At 38.1% G+C, this 25,926-nt stretch overlaps 1 protein-coding gene across 10 annotated transcripts in view; it reads left to right on the forward strand.

The window, feature by feature from the left end:
* LOC131435385 (ankyrin repeat and fibronectin type-III domain-containing protein 1-like) overlaps nt 1-25,926 on the forward strand; it is a 320,760-nt gene that overhangs the window by 285,652 nt on the left and 9,182 nt on the right. For 9 of the 10 annotated variants that reach the window (XM_058603210.1, XM_058603219.1, XM_058603229.1 and 6 more), the window contains 7 exons: nt 2,241-2,426; nt 2,860-3,021; nt 17,216-17,251; nt 17,513-17,737; nt 17,812-18,018; nt 18,099-18,309; nt 23,133-23,265. In XM_058603210.1, the coding sequence (XP_058459193.1) occupies nt 2,241-2,426; nt 2,860-3,021; nt 17,216-17,251; nt 17,513-17,737; nt 17,812-18,018; nt 18,099-18,309; nt 23,133-23,265 (1,160 nt within the window). The remainder of the gene's footprint in view (nt 1-2,240; nt 2,427-2,859; nt 3,022-17,215; nt 17,252-17,512; nt 17,738-17,811; nt 18,019-18,098; nt 18,310-23,132; nt 23,266-25,926) is intronic. The other variant, XM_058603272.1, reaches the window with a different exon arrangement.

Below are 25,926 nucleotides of genomic sequence, written 5' to 3' on the forward strand. Positions count from 1 at the left end.
GGTTATTCCAAGGTATTTGACATCAGAATCCAAGAGTCGACGTTTCAAGCAATTTTAAGACATTTGGTTTTTTTGGGTGCTTAAACTTTTGAATACGAAGTTATAGATGACCCCAAAATGTTGACACCCTAGTGCCCTAGTTCACGTTGCACGAACGTTTTGCTCAAATGCCACACCTTTTACCGAACTGCTTGGATTCCTCTTCAAGGCTTGGACTGCCCGCTTGTGACCTTTTTCTCTATACGGAGATCTGTTTTAACCCTGCTTCCGGCTGATGGCACGATGAGAAAGATCCGTATTTTCAAAGCATATGAGCAAAATTAGTTTACATCGGTGCTGGTTTTCCGACTCCATCTTCGGAACGATGGAATAACTTTTACTGTCACTTACACAATGTATACATTACACATTAAATGAATTCGTGTCGTATCCTTCGAAATTAGAAATTTTATTGACAAAAAACGATTACAAATTAGATATTCAAAGTGTTGTCCATCGCTAGCCACTACTTTTTCCATCTTTCTGGCGATTCACGGAGACTGTTTTTTTTGTTGAAAAGTTCGACCGATTTGGCCACAATCCACGAATCGGTTCATTTTTGGAGAAGAACTGGTTGCCCAGACCGAGCAAATACACTGAGATCTTCTTTATGCGGTTTCTTTCTCGCGAATTTCCGAAGTTACTCGTTTTTTGTTTTTTTTTTTTTTGTTTTGGCAAACTTCCGAAGTTTCGTGATTTTTTTACGCGAATTTTTAAAGTTCTCCGGTTTTTTGTTTTGTTTTATAAAAGCATGAAACGTCGAAAACTGGAGTTATTTTGATTTATATTTCAGTCAACTATCTTACACTTGTAAAATATTCGATTATTTAAAAAAAATTCTGAGAATACAACAGATCTCGACGTTATATGCATTCCCAAGACATTTGGCATCGAAAAATTTCTTTGATTGAAGGCAGTTGTAAACGCGTGAATAAACGGAGTTTGGCGTCCCTTGGCTTCAATTCATACGGCACCGAATTGTTTACCTTTCAATATTCAATAAACGTTGGCTGAGAAACTTCGAGTGTTTTTTAGCAAGTTCTTCTCGTGTTTGCAAAAGGGACTTGATCGAGCAATTCCTGCAATTCTTCATCTTCAACCTTTGATGGCTTTTCGGCTCGTTCTTCGTTTTTCAAATCAAAACTTTTCTTTTCTAAATCGTGCAAACCACGTCCGACACGTTCGTTCAGTCAGAGCATACGCATCCACAAAAATACGATGACTTTTGGCGGCTGTTTTCTTTATTTTGAAATAACCAACACTTTATGTAGCAAAATTTCGATTGATCTATTTTTTTTTAATTTTCAAAGAAATACCGTACTTTTGGGTTCAAAATTTTGAAAAAAACCATTTCAACAATTTTCGAAAATCTAATATCAGGTTTCGTTTTCGAAATAAAAGAAAATTATAACTGTTTTTAAAAACCACTGTTTCGGGAGCGGAGCAATTGAACCAAATTTAGCAAAATTCGAACGAAACAAGGTCCTTTCTTTAAAATTTTGCATTTTTGCAATTTAAAAAACTCTACTTCCGATGGAATCGCTCTTTAGTAAAGTGAAATCCGATTCTTTACGGTTAGCATCGCTAGTCATGAATTAGACGCCTAATGAAACGCATTGTGTTTTACTTGGCTATTGTGTTCAGTGTGAATTTTATTTCTTAGTTAAATCTATCCGTTTTGTGGTTTTCTATCCAGTGTGGATCCTGCGTGGTTAGGTCGAATGGTATTTGTTCATCTCTTTACCCTTAAACACCCTCGTTGTTGGACCGGCTGCACTCAACCAAAGCAGGATCGGTCAGCTGATGGGTTTGAATTTCGTTCGAGTTCTGCTCCAATGCAATTAAATGTGTCACAATTTCGTCTTGATTCAAGACGTACCCAGATTGGATACTTGATACAATTAGAGGAAGCTCTTGATGTGCCTCATAGGGCAAAATAGATTATATGTTTTAGTTTTTAGTGTAGTGCACAATTTACCGAACTATTGAACTATTTGATTATGAAGCAAGCAATAATTGAATGTGATAGAGCTAAAATAGGTAAATTACTTTACTGGGAGTTGGAGGTCCTTCCAGTGTATTCACACATGGTAGTCTCCATGAAGCCCCCCGGGTGGTCGTCTACCATCGGAGGCAACCGGCTGCGATGTGATCTGAATTTGTCCTATCGCTCTATCTCCATCTTTATCTTTCCATTGCAGCTCTGTTCGCAGCGGTTGAACATGGGCACCTGGAGAAGGCCCGGACAATTCTCGAGAGCACCGATGTGGACGTCAACAGTTTGAACAGTGATGGCCTGTCCCCCCTGGACGTTGCAGTTCTGAGTAATAATCGTTCGATGACGAAGATGCTGCTGCAGCAGGGGGCCATCGAGAATGCACACACCAGTAAGTACATTTGCTTGTTGGAAGTACGGTACACGACATTAACATCACAGATACAGACCAAGGGTGCACGCCTCGTTCGGTGGTTGTTGCGTTTCGTATAACAGACAGCTTCGTTCTTCGTTAGCAGGCAACGTATTTGTCACAAGCACTAACTTCGTACGTCATCGAGGCCAATAGGATGACTGCTCAAATTTCCCAAGAGAATAATTAGTTTTTAATTAAATTTGATAATTAAATACATCTCAAGCCTCACGACCATCTGCAGCTCTAGGATGCTGACGAGCTCGAGGATGCTAAATTAAGAACAAAGATGCCCTTGCCTAATAGATGCCCGCGGAACAGCTACTTAAAATATAAATAAAAAATGCAAAACTCTCACTTCTATCTTTTGTTTTTTTTACTCCCCCTCCACTCCACATCGGCGGCCAATTAGTTCAAGCGGCCAACAACAACGTCGGGCTGCATCTGAACAATCTGCTCTGCGAAGCGGAATCCACCATCCACGAGCTGGGGAACTTCGAATCAGGTCAGCCCGGACAGGGCAGCGGTGGAATCGGTGGAACCAGTGGCAAGACGACCTTCTCCAATATTATCGGTAAGTGTGAAGGCTTCTTCTTCTTCTTCTTATTCGATACAGGTCCATTTGGAAGGAACAAAGAAACCTACTTTAGAGTATGGTGTCAAGAGAAGCATCTGACAGTGGGTTGGTTCTTACGAAAAACGTCAGCTTGCCCTATTGGAAGCGATTTTAACGACGACAGGATCATGTTCGAAACGGTTAGATCAAAGAATAACTTCTACTGTAGGGTTATGCGAAAGGTTTCTATTTGAAAAAGTTAATTACTTCAAGTACGAACCTTAGCACAAGTAGCGGAAGGGGTTTGCGTACTATTTTTTTACTATACTTAGGATGGCAATTTTCGGTATTTAATTAATTAGTTTGCGCTAGCAGTGTAGATGCAAGCGAAAAACTCTTCAAGTGTGCTCTAGACAATCATAAATCCAATAATTAAAATATTATCGGCTGAGAACCTTATTTTAATATTTAGTTAAAATTTGACAGTTAAGCAGTTATTTTGCCGCTATCAAAAATAACAGATCGGCTGAAAAGTTCGTATCGTTTCTATGAGAGGGCGCCACTAGAATTGAATCCATACCATTTTCAGTTAGTACCAACCTTCAAAAGATACGTGTATAAATTTGACAGCTGTCTGATTATTAGTTTGTGAGATATTGCATTTTGAGTGAAGCTACTTTTGTTATTGTGAAAAAAATGGAAAAAAAGGAATTTCGTGTGTTGATGAAACACTACAAATGGCTTGATGAGTGTTATCCAGACTCTGCACCGGGCGAAGCAACAATTCGTAAATGGTTTGCAAAATTTCATACTGGTCATATGAGTACCGAAGACGATGAACGCAGTGGACGTCCAAAAGAGGCTGTTACCGATGAAAACGTGAAAAAAAATCCACAAAATGATTTTCAATGACCGTAAAGTGAAGTTGATCGAGATAGCTGACACCCTAAAGATATCAAAGGAACGTGTTGGGCATATTATTCACGAATATTTGGATATGAGAAAGCTTTGTGCAAAATGGGTGCCGCGTGAGCTCACAATCGATCAAAAACAATAACGAATTGAAATAAAACCGATTTTTTTCGTCGATATTTAACAATGGACGAAACATGGCTCCATCACTTCACTCCGGAGTCCAATCGACAGTCAGAGTGGACTGCACGCGATGAACCGAACCCAAAGCGTGGAAAGACTCAACAATCGGCCGGTAAGGTTATGGCGTCTGTATTTTGGGATTCGCATGGTATAATTTTCATCGACTGCCTCGAAAAGGGAAAAACCATCAACAGTGACTATTATTAGCGTTATTAGAGCGTTTGAAGGACGAAATTTAAAAAAAAACGGCCTCATTTGAAGAAGAAAAAAGTTTTGTTTCATCATTTTTTTTTTCATCAAGACAATGCACCGTGTCACAAGTCGATGAAAACCATGCTGAAATTGAACGAATTGGGCTTCGAATTGTTCCCTCATCCACCGTATTCTCCAGATTTGGCCCCCAGTGACTTTTTCCTGTTCTCAGACCTCAAGAGAATGCTCGCTGGTAAAAAATTTAGAAGCAATGAAGAGGTAATCGCTGAAACTGAGGCCTATTTTGAGGCAAAGGACAAATCGTACTACAAAAATGGTATCGAAAAGTTGGAAGATCGCTATAATCGCTGTATCGCCTCTGATGGCAATTATGTTGAATGATAAAAATGAATTTTGGCAAAAAATGTAAGTTTCTATTAAACGATACGAACTTTTCAGCCTTTTTTATTTATCAGGTCGCTCTTTAATGCCAGCGTGCATGTAAGGAGTGTATCGAAAATAAGCTATCCACAAATGTTTCTTTCAAATTGTGATAAAAAATGATATTTTCTTCAAACTAAAAATTGATCCTTTATTGTACGAGGTTAAACTTGAGCATAATGAAAACCGGATGAAATTTAAGTTATTTTCCTTCACGAATTTTCGAACTTTTGATCGAACGCTCTCTATCAATTTCCGGACAAGTGATGCATCGCATTTTTTGGACGCTTGAGCCCAAATTTTTTTTGAACTCCTGCATGTTCCCAGCTGCCTTACCAGTCTTCTTGAAGACCCTCTTCACGATTGCCCAGTAACATTCGATGGGTCGAAGCTGAGGGCAATTTGGTGGATTTGGTGTATTTTTCTCAACGAAATTTATACCCTTTTCCGCAAGCCAATTGAGAGTGGTTCTGGCATAGTGAGCCGACGCTAAATCCGGCCAAAACAGTGGAGGTGTCTATGCTTCTTATATAAAGGCAGCAATCTCTTCTGGAGACACTCAGACCGATAGATTTCTGCATTTAGTGTAAAAACTAGTTGACTTCAAACCACAGGAACATATTGCTTGCCATACCAGTACCTTTCGACCGAATTTCTCCACTTGAATCGACCTGTCCGCAAAGTTCACATCCTCCCCAACGACGACAGTAAAGTATTGTGGACCTGGAAGGGTTTTTGAGTTCTCCTCTACATAAGTCTCAAAACGCAATCTGGACACTGCAAAATACGCGAAAATAATTTCCGTACCCTTGTTACTGCTCGCTTCATCTGTTCTACACTTTGTTTCGAGATTTTCTGCTTCTTGTAGGTTGATATCGCCTCTTGATACGCTGGATCCTTCCGACACTCGTTCCTGTTTTTTTGCCAAATCAAGTATTGACATTGATTTGTTTTTCATGATTGGAGATACTACTTTCTGGTCCAGTTTTGGGTTGGAAGAACCGGGTTTTCTGCCTCTTCCTGGTAGCTCATCCAAAGAATAGTGTTCCCCAAACTTATTAATGATGGTTTTAACACTGGCATGATGAATTCCATACCGCTTCGCTAATTTTCGCATAGTAGTACCCTTCTCACTTAGCCATGTGTCCAGAACCTTAATTTTCACTTCCTTTTCAATACGTGACATTTTGAAAACGCAAAATTTCAACCGCCCAAACAAATAAACAAACGAAAGCTGACAGCATGCTGTTGTGATCTGAGCATAAAAACCTACACAAATACATGCGTACAACACAAATGTATGTGGATAGCTTATTTTTGATACACTCCTTAATTCTTCGCAGGTGTTCAGCGACATAGCAAAGTACCGACCGACAATTTCTTCTTTCCCATTTGATAGCCTACTTCTTCCGCTACATTTGTAAAGTGTCGTGGAATATTTATCACATCGATCCGAAAACTTTCCAACGTTTGAAGATGTTGCTTTCAAATCTTACGATAGCCGAGTGTTTGCAAAGGGTAAATTAAATTTTCACAGTATTGCCAACAAAACAAAACATTCCGTGTTAGTCTAACATCAAGTTTAACGTGTACAGACCAGACACATTCTCCGGACTCATCCCAGTAAGTATTTTTGCGGCAGCGGTGGCATGTTAGCGAGGAGCATACGGCAAACGAATTTTAATTGCTTTTCTTAAAACAACAGTAGGCGTTCTCAGTTTACAATTGTTCCGTCTACTCGTCCACAGGGGGATACAGCATTCCGGGGATCCGCCAACATCCGTTGGACAAAGTTTTCTGTCCCAAACTTTTTTTTTCCTTCCTTTGTTTACTGTCTGTAGATGCTTAATCTCGGAGTCATCCGTTACGCTTCTGGTAGTAGCCGAACCGAATCCGTCTCGGGCGGTGATTGGCTGCAAATCAAACACAGAACATGGTGATTTAATGAAGTTTTTCATTTCACATGATTTAGTAGCTAAGGAAAAGAAAATTTCAGAACATAAATGAATTGATACGATCAATTTACATTTGCATTCAATATATTTTCAACCGAATACGATTCAAATGATTACTTCACGACAATCAAAGCAAACTCAAGTGTAGAAACACAATAAAAACTAATCCGGATGGATTCTCCGACGAAAGAAACATGTCTATTCTGTCACAGTCCGGTTCAATATAACATAAAATATCATGATTTCGAATACCCAAAAGTTTAGTTGGTTGGTAAACAATGTGCATCATGTCACAATTTCCCGGTTTATCCGATTTCCCCTTATCGCATCACCTATAGATTATAAACACCTTGGTCAAGCTGGCTTGCGGTAAAAGCTTTTTAATTACTGAAAGCTGCTGCTGCTGCTGCTCGAATCCACTCACCATCAAATTTAGATCCGCAACGGTTCTAATGGGAGGCAGGCAGGCAGGTAGGCAGGCCGACAGACGGGAAACCGTGGTGCCACAAAGTTTATTTTTGAAAATTGATTTTCTCTCTTCCATTCTATTCGCTGTACGCCATTTCATAAAACGGTCCCCGGTCCAATTCCATTAAGGGAGATTTACCATGTCGCGGCGCGATTCGTTCGACTTCCATCGAAGCATGCGGTTTGTGCGTTTTGACAAGTGCGTGATTTTATTTTGTTTTGATTTTTATTTGCCGTTCTACTCGGGTGTGTGTCTGCGAAATTCTAAATTTGGTTATCTTAACAATGTTTGATGTACCTGACTGGAGGAAATCCTATCGGACGGAAAATGCAAATCGGATGGTTACAATTTCTTCCGGACATACAACATGAACTTCCAACGGTTCAAAAGAGAGAAGGTCGTTTACCGACAAAGCAGTAAATTTTAATTATATTATATTCGTTAAACTGCTGGAACGCGGCCTCAAATGAGTACATATAAACTACAGTGAAAGCTCCGGGAAAAAAAGCTGTCTAACAGCTGTCAGATAGCCATAGTCAGACTATATTTACCGCCTTCTGGTCTTGTGTTACATCATCATATGTAACGAAATCGTTAAATTTTCATGCTCAAAGTCCCTCTTTTGGATGGTACAAATCGAGAATTATTTGAAAATTTTAAGATTAAAGCTTCATTTTATGTTGTTCGTTATGTCGAAAAGTATTCATCATCAGTACCCGCATCGAGAATGTGGACGAATAAAATCTGGATTTATAAAAAAGCATTTAACCGAACAATCGCCATTTCAATACTAGTGAAATACTTTGCAAAATGCGGTAACATTTTCATCTCAACGAACTCACCAATCGTTCGAACTCAACTATTTACGATAGCATATTGAAGTTGAGCGGGGTTTGATTCAAAATGTTGAGCTTCAAATTTCCTACCTGTCAAATGTATTACGTCTACTACACGGAATAAAAAGTTCCGGGCCTCTCGCAGAAAAGATGTGAATAGTTTTGAACCGTGTATATTTTTATTCAGAACAAGCCTCTAGATGGCTCAATACCAAATTTCATGACAATCTATCCACTAGTGTTTGAATAATAACTGATCGTGTCAGACGAGTTCTAGTTTTCGTGTCCTGATAACCTGAATGCATAAAAGCAACAGTGAAATTGAATGATTTGCGATTTGTCCACCATCCCCGGTATTCTCTAGACTTGACCCCCAGCGACTATTATCGTGTTCCAAACCTAAATAGGTTCTCTCCAGGGAAAGAAATTTTCGGCGGATGTTGAGGTCATTGCAGGAACGGAAGCCTATTTTGAAGCCCTAGACAAACTTTATTTTTTCAAAGGGCAATAATATGTTGGTAGAGTGTATCAAGGGGGTCAAGTGTATCGCTCTAGATGGAGGTTATACTGAAGAAAAGTGCTACTAAACATGTGAAATTAATCGGATTAAATTCTCCGATCGCTCAAAAATTGTCTATCGGTAGCAGCTTAAGCTTCGCTCCTTCCGCGAGAATGCCTGGCTCGTCTGGAGCTGCCGTATAGGGTTCAGAGTCATTTCGCCGAATGCCATTTCGCCGAATACCATTTCTCTGAAAGAGTAATTTCGCCGAATCCTGCAATTGTAATTGGAATTGATTTAAAATAAAGACAAATGAAAAACGATAGCGTTTTGTTGACCTACAATTGTACTTCTGGAATAAAGATTGATACTTGTGTTCTTAAATAACGATTGATCCATGAACATCACAACGGAGTTCCCAAGAAAACTTGTTGTGAAATGTTCAATTCGGCGAAATGACCTATTCAGCGAAACGACTTTCGGCGAAATGACCCGCTCTCGCCGTATAGCGATGTCCATTTTGTTAGGGTACTTCTTCTCCGTTCTATCGGTTGCTAAAACTCCCCGAATCATGAAACTACTTTGCCTTCGGTCTTACTCTTTAGCTTCTGCGGTACTTTACGATCACGACACACCACTCTCGTCTCTCTCCAGAAGTGACAGGATAGTATAGTTGCTGCACAGTTGGGTTTTACACGATTACGGCAGTCGATTCATTCAACTTTGTTTTGCGACTGCAAAATAAAAATTGAAAAATGACGAAAAGGTGCCTGCTAGAAACGTGTTCCATAGTAAAAAGAACTAAAAAGATTGCACTGTATGCGTTTCCAGCATTAAGGAACGATATTTGTATAAACCTGTTTAGTGGGAGGCGACTTGCAATTTTACAATTCAAACGATGAACTTTCAAACTGTAAACAAACCACCGGCGGCTGTCAAAAAACATTCATTCTGTTCATTTTGTGAGATTATGTCATGTTCGGGTAAAACCTAATTCTCGGTCGATTTTTCAGAATGCCATAAGAGCAAGTGACAGTTTCTGTTTGTTTACTTTCTCTTTCGATTATTGTGATGTGATTTCAAAGATTTTCTTGGGTTTCACGGTTCTGTTTGAAAGTCGAATATTATGGGTATCATTTCATGCAAAGAGTTGGATGATAAACGTGGAATCCTCTTTGTAATTGATAGAAGAGAAAGTAAACAAAGAGATACTGTCACTTGCTCTTACAGCCTTCTGAAAAATCAACCGAGAATTGTCATCTTATTCGCTCTAGCAGTAGCAATGTACCATCGAGTGTTTAATAACTTATTTTTTGAAACGATGTTTGAATTCATCTCAATATTCAAAATTGCGATTTGCCGATATTATATATCCGTCAAAAATAGGTAGTTTTAGAACGTACTCGAAGCCTTGAATAGAAATAACCTTCAGTTAAAAATAATATACATTAGACTTCAGCTGAAAAAAGCTATATTGCACGGTTTTATTTTAATCTATAAGTCGGCACTTTGTAGGATTCTGAAATGAAGTAGCTGAAGTTTTCTGGTGTCGACTGGTGTCCGCTCTTTTCCAAAAGTAACCATATTTTGAGCAAGATTCATGAACCAAAAGTCGTGGTTTTCCGGTATCTAGCTCGTCCAGTCAGTTTCAAAAACAATTAATAAATGTTGTTGTTTATACAAATAAAAAATGTTGGAAAAAGAGCATGTAAAGAGTGTTCTCTGGTTTGAGTAAATCGATTCACATATGTTTTTTCTTTTCTCTATAGAAAAGTAATAGAATTGCTGGAAAACCGCTCAATTTTCTCGAAGATGGCTGAACCGATTTCAACAAACTTAGGTTTGTTTGAAAGCTACCTTTTGGACCATTGACCAAGTTCGAAGGTCAAATGGTTGTGACTTCTGGTTCCGGAAATATGATGGTATAACTGACGTAAACGTATAAGTGACGTGAACGTCAAAGCGTGTTGTTTTTTTTATCGCTCAATTTTCTCAGAGATGGCTGAATCGATTTTAGCAAGCTGAGGCTCGTTTGAAAGTTACTAAGGGGTTTTTTGATCAAGTTCGAAGATCAAATGATTGTAATTTCCGGCTCCGGAGATATAATGGCGTAAGTGTCGTAACCGACTAACTAAACTTTTCTCATTAGCTCAAACTTCGAACAAATATTCAACGAATTTCGATAGACTGTGGCTCATTTAAAAACTGCTATTAGGTTATTCGATAAGCTCGCATCACATTTTCCGGTGTAACGGCTTCCACAGGTCTACCCGAGCGTTCCGCGTCATTTGTGTCGGTACGGCCATGTTTAAACTCGGCGAACCACCGACAAATCGTTGCTTTTGATGGACAAGAATCCGGATAACATTTTTCAATCCATTGTTTCGCTTGCACGGTGGTTTTACCCATTAAAAAACAATGTTCTATCAAAACACGAAACTCGGTTTTTTCCATTTTTTAAACAAACTACAAAACGACTTTACTCCAACCTCGATAACTCAGCTGTTTCTGGTCGGATCGACTTAAAATTTTGACCCGTTTCAAGCAAAGGTTAGTACTCTAGAAAGACGTGGTTACTGGTTTACTACGAGCGCCATCTCTGCTTTAGTCTCGGGACTTATTGATCCGTGTGTTACGTGAGCAAGCAAATTCAAATTGTGGTTTTCGCATAACGGTACCACATGCCATTCTGCACGCGTAACTCATCGACCATCTGAAAGCTAGATTTTCGAGAATCCAAGATGGCAAAGTCTAATGATACTATCTTAGTTTTAAGTTAGTCGTTAATTAAGATTACAAAATACCCTTGGCATCTTAGAGCTTAAGCAGTGTGCCTAAAAATTTATTATATTATTGAATAAAAAAAAATAATGGCGAGGTGAGTTTGAATGAAAAAAGTGTGCCCGAATTGAATCATGAGAGTTGTCCACCTAAAGCGTATTGTTTATAACTACCTGGTATATAAGCGGGTATTGAATCGACTTTAAAAACCGGTATCGCAAATGTCCGTAGCAAAGTTTTTGCAATCGCTAAATAATTCTAAGCGGGCGTACATCAACTAAACATGCAACGTGTGGTGCTGGTAAATAATTTTCCTCCTTGATATTTCCCGCTGATATTGAGATACCCTTCAGTCATCTACATCCCTTCTTTTGTGGAAGCCTCGGAAAGTGTGTTGTTTTCCTAAACCGTCGAGAAAATGAGATTTTAATGGACTGTAATTCGAACCACTCGGATCTGTGCAGGAACGACGGTATTGTTACACGCAAAAAGCACCCAGGAAAAAAAACGAAGCAAAATTGCATCCCAAGAAAAATATCAGATGATTGAAATGTGCAGAATGGTTCCCATGTTCCCATTTCGTAGGAACAAAATATTTCAACCGTCGGGAAACCCGACGGTTGAAATATTTTGTTCCTACGAAAGTCGATCATTGGACCTTGCAGGCACTGATACTTGTTTTTCTTTTGCTGTGCGATACTTTTTTTCCCGTCCAGGTGTGGTTTTATTTGCCTAGGAAAGGAAAAAAACAACCTACGCCTCTGTTTGATGTCCCCATCGAGTTGGCGTATGATGAGAAAAGTAAACAACACATCGACAACGACAACAACAAAAACATGATTCCATCCATCACCTCCTAGGTCGGATCACTGCCAAGTGAACGACCAAGACACTCAACAATCGTATGTGTGATATAGTTTTCCACATCGTTGGAATTGAGACTTGTTTGCTACCTATTTGAAGTGTTGTCTCGTGCAGAAAAAATGTGTGAACTACGGCTAGGTCCGAGCTAGATTAAAAAATAAAGTTTATATTTGTTGAGTCCAACTGTCAAACAACGAATTGTGAGCAGAGACAATGTTTGATTGCAAATTTGATTGAATAATCAATTAGTTGTTGGAATTAATGATTATAATGGCATGGCAGAAATAATCAGTTGGGACTCTTCATCTATCAACTGCGAAAATGGGGACGTTTTTCCAGGAATGCCGGCACAACAAACAGAACCCCTAAAAACACGCAAGCTTTTATGTGTTGTGGATTCATGCACTCAGTTTTTTTTTTCTTCTCTTGCTGTTCGAACAAAATCCTGTTGCGGACCACTAGATGACCATTTGAAAACTTTTGTCTCGAATCAAATTACTACTGTTTATCAAATTAGTTAAATCATGGCTATTGTTTTTGTTCCTTTTTTAAATGAGATTGTGTAATGTTAATTTAATGTTCATGTTTTCAACGAAAAATAAGGTTATGTGAATAAAGCACACGATGATATAATTTAATAACTAAACTAACATCATTCAAAATATGTAAGATACGATCATGAATGAAGTAAATCTAGATTTCTTACTGTACGGAGAACATGTCCTAACTACCAGATAGCGGGTTCCTCATAATAACTGGTAATGTGAAAAGATTTGCTATTCGAGTGTGTAAACTCACTTCATTTCTCCACAATCAGATCACCATCTCGATTTTTTAGAGAAGCGCTGTTAAAAATGCCATTGCGGAAAACCTATAATTTTAGAAAATCCTATAATTTTAGAACCCTGAGACAAGGATGGCTTTTATCGTATCAAAGAACGTTCACTGGCAACTCTTCAACGATTGAATCAGTGCTATCAAAAAGAGTTGGAAATCATCGCAACAACAAAAACCCGGCATGGCTCATTTAACATAGAATCGACACCAGTGCGAGAGCGAATTTCTCTCCATGACATTTCTGAGAATCAAAGGTTAGCACGCTGCTGTGGGGATCCTCTCTGAAGCAACAAACGGTCGCTTATACTCGTTTCGCGATCCGATTCTGTATTGGCAGTTGATAATTGCGATAGAATCATTTTATTATTGCCGCTTATTCTAACTATGTGCATATAACCTTTGTGTAAGTTGTGTCTATGAAAATGTCTGTGAATGCTCCACACAAGGGTTTTGGAATATTGCAACCTAGTATGAGAATCATCAAGTTGAATCATCGATTCGATTTTCTGCGATAATTGTCAACTTGCGATTCTCTCTTGGGAAATTCCACACAGCAACGATCATTATCAGACTGTAATTTTTTCTAAGGGCCGTGAAATACTCAGAGTATGAAGTGGAGCGAAGGAATGTAGAAAAATTCTCTCGCGGTTCATGCATTGAGAGACTTGGGTTCTTGTAGCATCTTCTACCGGATTGAACATGTTGCATACAATATAGATAGCAATATAGCAGCTTCTGTCAAATTTTCGGCAATCACCAACACTGCCCTGAGAGCTACGGGTCCAATGTGTATAGAATGAAAACTATTTAGTTTTCGCGTGATAAATATAAATAACGCAATATTTCAGTTTTTTGAAACTTCTAGAAACAGTGAGGAAAACTCAGAACGCTTGCTTGCCTTTTCACTAAGGAGTGTATCGAAAATAAGCTACCCACATACATTTGTGTTGTACGCATGTATTTGTGATGGTTTTTTATGTTCAGATCACAGCATGCTGTGCGTTTGTCTTTCAGCTTTCGTTTGTTTACTAATTTGCAACAATAATTGTCACGTGTTGAGTTTTAAATCGACCATTCCGTTTGCGCATCGTATTTTTCTTGTACTCTCTCGTATATGAGCAAACTGTACCGGGTTGCCAGCATACATTTTATTATTTTGATGAGAAGTTTTATCCAAAGCGAAAAAAATGGCGGATGCATTGAAACTGACTTTGTTTCACAGAAAAATACAAGACTTTATTTTTATCGCGATAACATATATGTTTTTATGTACTAATCGCATCTAAACTTAATTATCTAGACTTTGTCACGGTAGATTTTTGATACAAGCCTTCAAAGCTGAGATATTCGATGAACAAGTAGAGGTATGCATTTCCGAGCGTTCCAATTTTCAGCAGTTCTTCAGTCAGAAAAAAATACAACACGACCGCTAAACTCAATGAATCATTCTGAAAATTCCACAGAATATTCTCAACTAAATTTCGAAGACATTGTCAGGTGGGTTTTTCAATATTCTGCACCGTTTCCAAGAAAATTTTATTTGAAACGGGAAAATTGCTTAAAAAACTACCACTTTACGGTACTGTCCTCAGTTCTTAAGTAATGATTTCTTGTAAAAAAAAATTTTTATGTCTATATTGACTTGCCGAGAACACATATTTTGTGATCCTTCCTCAGACTTTTTGCCCAACTGTTGACTACTTAGAGTTTACTGCCCACTTAAAATAAACTAGCGCCCACAGGTGGGCATTAGGAACCAATTTGGGAATCATTTATGCAGATAATAGGTGCATCAGTCAGGGTACTAACCGTCAACCGATGTTCAGATCGCGAGTTCTAGGTCCATCAGAGAAACAATTTTATCGATTTGCATCCGGAACCTACCACTCCGCATTTCGTTACGAACAGTCGTTTCTCCATTTTTTGAATCATACACCATTGTCTTACCTTTCCTTCACTCATTAGAGTAGCTTTATAAACTAGGCATAGCTCCAGATGAGTTCAGACAGCCGATGCATCGTTCATCGTGAACACTGTTTACTGCACGCACATCAAAGTAAGCAAATGACTAGTGAATCAAAACAACAAAACCTGTAATAGTTGTACTAGTAGGGTACGTACAGATACAGGTTCAAAGGTGTGGTTTAGAAATATGAGCCTTTGGGCACTTTCCGACACATTAGATTGGCTCATGAAATAAATTAATCTAACAAGAAAACATAAATCAAAACGGCTTGTATAAAATCAACTGTAAAGCCCTTTCTAAATCCACCTAGTGGTGTTATGGTGCTTTTCTCATATTACTTATATTTTCAAAATTATCAGTAGAAGGTCCTGTAATCAGTTTTTTTAATCTTGAATAAAATAAGAAACTTTTTTTGGGTATGGCCTAACATAACCTTTTCAATTTGTAAACAGTTATACGAAGTTAATAAGAATATTTCTTTATTTTGCATCGTCCAACTGAAAGATTAAACACATTGTACTCTGTAGCTCTGGAACTGGAAGTCGGACCCGGATGAAGTTAAACAGCAACCTATGAAACTGTAGGGACTTTCATTTGAGCCTAAGTTTGTGGAAATCGATCAAATATCTCTGAGAAAATTGAGTGAGTCTCGGTTTAGAGTTTTTGATTTTTATTTCAGGTACTTCTGGAACCAGGAACTGGGAACAGGTATAACCGAAGTCGGTTCGTCTAATAAGTAACTAATATCGCTCTAAATGGCGGTCTGCAATTTTAAGCCCCCTTTTACCGTATTAAAGTATGATGAAATTCAATAGAAACCTACGGGACGATGAGATTTTTTATTTTGATTAACATTATTTGACACATACTTTCTATATTAGAAAGTCATTAAGTGTACTTTCATAGAACAGCATCGTTATTATGATTTTGTGATAATATTCATGAGAAGGTACAATTTGAATAAAAGATTTACAGATTTACAGATTTTTCACCTGAAAACTATAGATTTATATGTGGCCACTATGTACGCTGTACGAAATTGACGCAGCGCGCTGCGAACGGATCAAAGGCGGTGGTGTTTTCTTCTTCCGTACCGCACGTATTTTGAATGACGATTTGAGTGTTTTGACACTCATCGGCTTATAGTTTCGGAACCGGAAGTCGGATCAGGATGAAATTGCACCGTATCTTTCAAGACACTGAGAGTTTTGATTTTAATCATGATTTGTAAAAGTCGGTTGAACCGTTACTGAGAAATCGAAGTGAATTCCGTTTATTTTAGACTCTCTTCACTATTATCGGTGCTTTCAGAAGCGGACACCGGGGACTCTCAAAGTAGTTTTATATATATAACCAACAATATCTGCCAACTAGCTGAATTTAGTAGATGTGCACCTCGTTTCGCCATCGTTTGTGAAAAAATACTCATGAAATTAAAAATTTTCACTAATCTTACTGTAATACTGGAATCGGATCTGGATCAATTTTTCGTGTTTTTTTTTAATTTCAAGACCTTTCTTTTGTTTCATAGTTTGTAAAAAACGATTAAGAAATTTCCGAGGAAATCGAATACGCTTTTTTATAAATTTGCACATCCGCAAAACACGGACATCAAAAACTGTACGAAATCCGTTTTGAGAATGAAATATCATGTGCATTACCATGCATGACAAAATGTGTCGTCGAATTAGACTACACGATATTTTCGAGGGCACATTACTGCACTGTGATACGGATCTTCCAAATTCGGAGAAGTCGATTATTGCATAAAAAAGGTGGTGGTTTGGCAAGCGATTTGCCAGCGTGGTATTATGTCATAGCCTTATTTTTACGGTATCGAACATGAGAACGGAACATGAAAACGGATCGGAAGAAACGTCTTCTTGAACGAAGACTATCAAACGAAACGACTAACTATTCACAATTCTGTTAAAATTGTATGCCAGTCGCTACTTTAACTAGATGTCATGAGTATTGTTATCGACCATTATTTTAGTAGTTTTCAAAAAGCTTCGATTGCGACCGTCGCGACAAACAACTAACGCTATTACCTTGAAATACAATACCAAGAGAATAAAATCAAACAAGCGAGAAAAAAATTACAGCTATCATAGACGGGAAATTTTGAAAGGAGTACAACCGAAAAAGTTGAAGTCAGATAGTTCAACTATTAAGTAATTCACCTTCTAACCAAAATATATTCCAAAAAATCAAACAAATCGGATCCTTCGAACCCAAAATAACCGCTTCTAATTGTTCGATTCCCACTCACGCAAGCCCTAAATTATATGGTGGTGAATATACAGAGTTGTGGTAATTACCTACTTTTTAGCGTTACTAGCTTTTTCCTGTAGTGCAACCACGCCCAACCCCCACCTCGTAGGCCACGCGCGCCACAAATGATTTCTAAGAACACTGCAATGTAACTAGTATTGCCCCCTGGCGGGGAAGGAGCTTCTTTCTAGAGCTGTATAATTTTTTTTTTGTATCTCTATAACCCCATTCGCTTTGCAATTCTTCCAAATTGGCCACTAATCTGAATTGTTTTTTTTTTCATTTATGGCTCCTTCACAGGAAGTGGCGGTCCATCGGTAACCAGCTGTACCGGAAGCGACGTCGATAAGCAGGTTGGTCTCTGGGAGCGTCGCGTCAAGGGTCTCCGACGGATGATACTGGGCTGGGACCAAACCAAACCACCCGACCTACCTCATCGCATAGAAATTGACGTTACCGGATGCACCTCGATCAGCCTAAGGTTGTACGAACCCCTCGAAGGTGCCATATCGACTAAGTTCAAAGGTAGGTTGAAGGTTGGCTGGTGCGGAAAGTGGATATTTTCTGAACAGATTTTTTTTCTTTCTTTCTAACATCAGTACAATGGTCTTCACGGTCGGACTTCAGCAACATTGTCGGCGAACGGGAAGTCAACGAGTGGACCAGCTTCCATGGCTGCATGGGTGCAATGTGCAATCTGAGTGAGTTAATTCAGGGCCGGCGGTATTTCTTCCGAGCTTGTGCCGGCAACATCAAGGGATGGGGACCGTTCAAGCAATCGACACCGAACTGCGTGGTACCATCCAGTAAGTATTATTAGTAAGCCTCCTGTGCAGAGTTACTTCCAGCAAGCGCCCTTTTTAATTCCAATATCGAAACATTCCAGGTTGGCGTGATGTCGGAAGTCGTGAGAATCGCTTTGCCGGTAAACAGCGCAACCTGGACGATCTGTTCAATGCGGTCCGGCTGGCCCGACCGGAGGATGCTTCCGAGATTGCACTCGATGCAGCGATTCCGGTCAAGCGAGCAATCAAGAAGAAAACCACCATCAAACAGCTTTTTTCGGCGGCATCGAAATTTCAAAAGAACCTCAAAAGGTATTTCTTTCGTTCGAATCCGGGTAAAATTCACGACCATTATACCTTTCATTTGAATATAAGTGTATGAAAATCAATCCAACCATCTCCGAGAAATCGGAGTGAGCTACGTTAGGGAATATTCCACTATTTTCGGTACTTTCGGGATTGGAAACTTTCGGAACCGGGGACCGATATAACTAAAATTAGATTAATTTTTTGACATTTGTCAACAAGGTCTACAAAATATAGATTTATCAACAATTTTCATGGTAATTGCAGCTTTTCACATGATCATTTTAATAACTTTAATAACATTTCATTTTCACACATTTCGTTCGAATTTTCGCTGCAGAACATCACTCGATCGAAAAATAAACGAAAATTTACATTAGATTAAAATATTACGAATCCAATTATTATTATGACAAATGTCATTATGCCAAATAACTGCCAAATGCCAAATAACTATTATGCCAAACGGTATTATGCCAAACGGGCCGCCCCCAAATAAGCGATACACTACAGGTCTTTTTTACGCGAGGGATAAGTTCTTGAAAAAAAACGCGCCAAATAAATCCACGTAAAAAAACTACAAAACTAAAGAACACATGTTTTAGGAATGCATGAAATCTTGTGTAAATCCCAAAAACAAATTATTAAAGAAAAAATCCGCTTAGAAAAATTTTGAAATTTTTTCAATACTAATGAAATGCAAATTAGAATTAGAAAATCAAAAAAAAATGTTTTTCGAAAAAAAAACAACTCGGGATTTTGGACCGCGTAACTTTAAAAATCCGCATAGAAAAAAAAACGAAGGCGGTCCGTTTAACATAATCATTTGGCATAATACCGTTTGGCATAATGATTTTTTGGCATAATAGTTATTTGGCATAATGGTCATTTGACATAATGCCATTTGTCATAATAATAATTAGACTCGCAATATTTTAATCTAAAATGAAATTCTGCTTGTGTTTCGATCGAATGATGTTTTTCAAGGAAAACTCGAACGAAATATGTGAATTTTATATTCGGTCCAAATATTTCGATGATGTTAGGTGATATAGCGTTATTATTTTATATTTTTAAAACTATGTAGTTGCGGGCGTTTGCCCGGATTACCCAAAGATAGGGGCTATCTCTCAGTTAAGTCCGAACGAGCGGCGGTGAGCTCGGACAGCAGATCATTAAAAACGATGAAACATATCCGCATTAGACCTAGAAAAAATTCTATTAGGCAGCCGAATGCCTGTTATGCCAAATGATCATTATGCCAAACGACTTTATGCCAAACGTGGTAATCCCGAAAAAACCGCAAAAATTACGAATTTTTTTTTTATGCCCAATGTCTTTTTTCATTGATTCCACTTGCTCGGGGTCATTGTTTTACTCTAAAATTCGATCAATGAAACGGGTTTTAAAGTTTGCACTGTTATTTGTTCATTTCTGCTAATATTGGTTTGCATGTTTGCTACTCGGAAAAGAAAACGGGTGCAAAATAGTTGCCCGCGAATTGCCCCGAAAGTGCATTTTGTTCGTTCAGTACAAATCAATGAAACACAGTGCACCTGTTTTGATTTCTCGACTGTACGAAAAATGCGCCAATCGAGAAAAACCCTCTACAAGTGTTTCCATTGAAAAACGACAAAAGAAATGCATGCAACTTCGAGTTCTGGTGTAACCTTGAAATTTTTTTTTTAAATCGATTTAGGAATTTTGATAATTCCGAAATCACATAAATAGTTATTATGTTTTTTTTTACAAAAGTCGAAAGTGTCAGAGAGTTGACTTGAACAAATTTCGGGATAACACAAAATCTCGACGTTTCATGCATTTTTATAACAAAAAAAAAACGGATAGCTAAAAAAATTCGCGTAAAAAACCGCGTAACTTCGGAAATCTGCGTGAAAAAGCCGCACAAAAAAGCCGCATAAAAAAGACCTCAGTATATTAAGGACATCATACAAGTAATGAATAAAATGGTGACTAGATTTTTCGTCAAATTGCTACTGCAATTGAGTAACATGCTCACATCGTTTAGAACAGAGTTTACAACAACACATTATTTCTAGCGCGAAATTTGGGTAGAAATGTTAACTTTTAATATCTTAATATGTGAATCAGAGATGCCAGGTAAAAATATAAAATATCTTCCGGCAGGGTTGCAAAATTCTGTGAATCCGAAAAAAATGTCTGCAGGCTTGAATTTCTCTATTAAGTATAGCTCGGGTTTGTAAAGTTTGCACTGGCTTAGCTAGCAAAAACATCGCGGCAATTTCAAAAGTTTCTAAATTGTGACGAAATTTTGCACAAAACTCGAAAAGTCTGCAACACAAAAAGGTGTACAGCATTATATAAACAATTGCAGAATGGTAAACAAATCTGCAGACCTGGCATCTCTGATGTAAACAAACGCGACGGTAACTACACGCTCTTTGAACTGGAGCAATAACACATGGATCAATAAGTCCCGAGACTAACAATGGAAACAATACAATGGTGATACAATGGTTCCAAGGTTTTTCCAATTTTTCAATACCATGTTTATAAAAAAATTTATCTTTCGCTTCAGAATAAGCTTCAGTTTCAGCGATGACCTCTTCATTTGAGCCAAATCTTTTTCCCTGGAGCATTTTTTTAAGATCAGCAAAGAGCCAGTAGTCACTGGGGGCTAAATCTGGCGAGTATGGGGGTGAGGAAGCAGATCAAAGCCCAATTCGTTCAATTTCGCCATTGTTTTCATCGACTTGTGGCAGGGTGCATTTTATTCCATCGAAAGCAATCGCGGCACTCACTTGGAAAAAAACCTTTTTCATGCTCAATTTTTCATGAAGGATAGTAAATACACTTCCTTATGATATCTGTGTCATCTCAGCAATCTCACGGAGCTTCACTTTACGATCTTTCATTATAATTTTTGTCACTTCACTCACATTTTCCGGTGTTACGGCGTCCACAGGTCTACCCGAGCGTTCCGCGTCATTTGTGTCGGTACGACCAGGTTTTAACTCGGCGATCCACCGACAAATCGTTGCTTTTGATGGACAAGAGTCCGGATAACATTTTTCAATCCATTGTTTCGCGTGCACGGTATTTTTACCCATTAAAAACAATGTTTTATCAAAACACGAAACTCGGTTTTTTCCATTTTTTAAACAAACTACAAAACGACTTTACTCCAACCTCGATAACTCAGCTGTTTCGGGTCGGATCGACTTAAAATTTTGACCCGTTTCAAGCAAAGGTTAGTACTCTAGAAAGACGTGGTTACTGGTTTACTACGAGCGCCATCTCTGCTTTAGTCTCGGGACTTATTGATTCATGTGTTACCATCACGTTTTTAATTTGAAAATAGTTATGTCAAGTTAATATAGATTTAACTGTGGCACACTGTATAAAATGAAACAAAGCACGCTGTGTGCTAGGTGGGTGCGTTTTCTTCTTCTTCCGTACCAACGCGTACAGATTTTGCATAATTTTGTATGACAGTTTGAAAGTTTTGATACTCATTGCCCTATAATTTCGGAACCGGATGTCGGATCTGGATGAAATTGCACAGTATCTTTCTAGACACTAAGAGCTTTAACTTCAATTTTTATTTGTGAAAATCGGTTTAAACGATGCTGAAAAATCGAAATGAGTTCCATTTTTTGGAGCTTTTTTTCACTATTACCGGTGCGTTCGAAAGCGGAAACCGGACAATAATAGACCCAAAGTAGATTTATATATCCACCAACTAACAAGGTCTGCCAACTAGAAGAAATTACTACAAAATTTTATAAAAAAGGCATCTCGTTTCGCCATCGCTTGTAAAAAATTACTTATGAAATTGAAAATGTTTACTAATCGCACTGTAATACCGGAACCGGAAGTCGGATCTGAATCAACTTTTAGGGGACTTTTTAAAAAAGTTCAAGACCTTTCATTTGCATCTTAGTTTGTAAAAATCGGGTAAAAAATTTCCGAGCAAATTGAGTGCGCATTTTCTCAAATATTTTCACATTTTTCCTTGTAATTCCGGAACCGAAAGTCGGATCGAGACAAAATTCAATAGCGATCTATGGGACCGTAAGACCTGTCATTTGAATCTGAGTTTGTGAAAATCGATTCAGCCATCTCTGAGAAAATCGAGTGACATTATTTGTCACATACAAACACACAGACATTTGCTCAGTTCGTCGAGCTGAGTCAAATGGTATGTGACATTCGGCCCTTCGGGCCTCGGTTCAAAAGTCGATTTTCACAGTGAATGAATAGCCTTTCTATATGAGAAAGGCAAAAACGGTTTGATAGATTTCAATAATTATACATTGATTGATAGGTTGATTCATGAGATTTATTTATGAAAAATGTTTGGTTTCAACAGGACGGCGCTACGTGCCACACAGCCAACGAAACAATCGTTGTTCTGCGAACAATCTTTGGAAATCGAGTAATCAGCAGAATTGATGATGTGAATAGAGCTCCGAGAAGTTGCGATTTGACGCAGCTGGATTGTTTTCTTTGGTAAACGATTAAAGATAAATGTTACGCCAACCATCCAGAAAAAAATTGAATATCTCAAGCACGATGATGGCATAAGGCCAGAAAACAATTGGAAATGTACTTAAAAAAATTGAGTGGAACGGATTGGCCACTTTGTCATTTGTACGAAATTATTTTAATTAATTAATTTTTTCTTTAAAGTTTTCTAAAAAAAATTCTTAAAACTGTACGAGAACCTAAAAATCGAGAAATCGATTTTTTGACTTGTATAAACGTGTATTCTCCTTCAATACGGCACATTTCCTCAATACGTATGACACTCCCTTTCTTATTTACTTTTATTTTGTACTTCACAGGGGTATCTATCTGGCGTGTGTGCTCTACCACGACGACAAATTGCTGTTAACCAACGAGGACTTTGTGCCGGTGATAGAAATCGATGAAACATTCACCAGCAATTTGCACACGGACTTTTACTGGCTAATGAAGGTAAGAGAGTTAAATTTTTCAAATTTTTGATCAATGCCTCGCCGTTAAATTTAGTTTGTTAGACACTATCAATGATGACAATGCAATCAATATTCGTTAGCGAATCTTCAACATCAATCTACAACGAAGCTTCCCAGATCGGAAAACGACAGAAAGCCAACAAACGGATGACTTTCGTCAATTAGGAAGGGATTAAAAAGTGTCAAATTTGAGCGATAAGCTTTTTAGATGTTTATTTCAGTTTGCGCATTTTTCGGCCGTCAAACCCACGCAACGGCACAGATTTTCCGCTTCCGGAAAGCATACTCAATCATCATAAATTCATGAAATAATCAATTATTTCATCCACCCCCGGTAGATCGGCGTTGTGCATCCATGCGTCCAAAACAATTTATTCGTGGATTTATTGTACACGCGATTGTATCGAGCAGTCACGGCGATGAAAAACCTCAGTGCAAGCTTGCGCGAGGATTTGAAATCCTATCGTCAGACTGAAACAGGTTACCTTAACTGAAATAAAATAGACATTTGTGCCGGTGGCTCATTTTATATCACACCGTTATTCTTGCGTAGCAGTGAAATAGAAGTTTGCGAGACAAAAAAAACTTTAGCCTGCAAATCTGTTTCAAAGCACTACTGCCAAGAAAATCGGCATCGCAAAGCGCTAAAACAGCGTACCGCACATGTACGCTGTCGAACGTCTGTGAAGTTCTGTGACCTAGAATTTGCAACTATGAACATTCGTCGACTGATATGTCTCTTCTAGCATTCGCCGGGTAGTGACATTTGAAATTGAATTTCAACACAATTTAAACGGAAAATATTTAACCTTCATTTGATAACAAATCGAAGTAGACGCACTTGGCAGAACCTGATCCAATCAGGAATCTCATCTCTTCTACGTCGGTTAAATGGACCGAAACTCAATTGACAGAACCGCCCGACAGAAAGAACGTATTCGTATGAATAATGTGTTCATTATTTCACGGTTTGATTTTTTTGTTGCTTCCATCGAACAATGCTAATGAGCCGTATAGGAGAAGGTCATCAATTCATAATATAAGTTCATTATGTTTTCCAATCCGGGCTCACGGTACGTCGTTTTTCCCGCTCAGGAGAAAAAATATCGTGCGGTTCCTGGTACAGGCGAAACTGGAATAAAAACTTTCTTATCCGCTCGGGGTATGATTTATGTACTAGGAAATGTCAGGATTTTTTTTCTTCACTGCATGCGACCTGTTGATGTTGATTATATTTTGTAGTAACAGAAAGTAAAGTCAACGTTCGGTTGTTTTGATTTCATTTGCTATTGAGTAACACTAAAATAATTTAGCAGATTTTTTCTTGCAGTTCAATGTTATTCATTATATAGCTATATTTGATACGAACAACTCTAATAGCGTTTACGTGTTATTGATTTCCACTTCTCGTTACGACGCTCTGTCCTCTATGAACGTCTCTGAAAGAATTGCATATAACCAAAGACATAATATTATCAAGATATTCAGCTCATACATTTTAATAATAGTTCACATAGTTTTTTTTTTGCTAGCATGACGCTCCCAGTCAATGTAGATATTTAGAACATACGATTCAAAATATGTGATTGCGCGTACCTGAAAATAGACGAAAATTTTTAATATCCAACACGGATTTCAATAAAATGTTGAGCTCAAAAGTATGTTTCTCAAACATTTTTTTTCGTAGAAACTACAATCTAAACACCGCGCGAGAATACAACAAAAATGTTAAACGGGACAATATTGTAACGGAAGGCGGTTCTAGCAAACGTTTTTTTCAGTGGACAAACTTTCGATTTTATGCTCTCCGATCTCGAGTGGTACAAATTGCTATTTCAGCAGAACCGTTACCAGGAATTACAAAAACTTTTCGATACATGTGATTGCGTTTCCCCATTTTAATGCGCAAATCGAAAAAAAGATTTTCGCACTCAAAGATTGATAATAAGAAATTGGTCTAGTAATTTGTTGGTTCCACTATCCAAAATTTGCAATTGTTCTTTGCGTTCTTGAATTTTAGGGATAGGGTATAGTATCCAACTACAAGTGGAATTGCTGCTTTGTGCGCTGCAACGAAGTTGTTTGAAATTATAGTTCTGGATTTTATAACACATAGTTGCTCTAACTACATATCTGAGACTCCGCATGCTTTCATGCCAAAGCGTTCAACTTCCACAAATTTAGTAATCTACACTTCCTTCATCATACCTTCTTTACAAGCACGACTACAAGTAGATTCGATATACACCGATTTTGCTACTGTGTTCGACAAAATCAATCATCACATAACGATCTCCAAAGTTAGGTAGACTGGGATTTAACGGATCATTTTTTGAATTGGCTTCTACCATGAAATGATAGTGAATATAGGAGACTGTACAACCTCACCATTTGCTGTTACCTCTGGAGTTCCTCAAGGAAGTCACCTTGCACCGTTTACAATTTTATTGTATCTCAACGGTCCAAATTTTTCGATTAAGTGTATAAAACTATTGTTCGCCGACGACAGAAAAATATTTCATATAATTAAATCTGCTGCACATAGAGTTTACTATCTCCAACGTCTCTAAGCAATTAAGATTTATTTTCCACGTTACTAAAAAATTCCCTGATGTACGTTACTTGTAAGCTCTGTATTGCG

This window comes from Malaya genurostris, chromosome 1, assembly GCF_030247185.1.
Source record: "Malaya genurostris strain Urasoe2022 chromosome 1, Malgen_1.1, whole genome shotgun sequence".
NCBI lineage: Eukaryota > Metazoa > Arthropoda > Insecta > Diptera > Culicidae > Malaya > Malaya genurostris.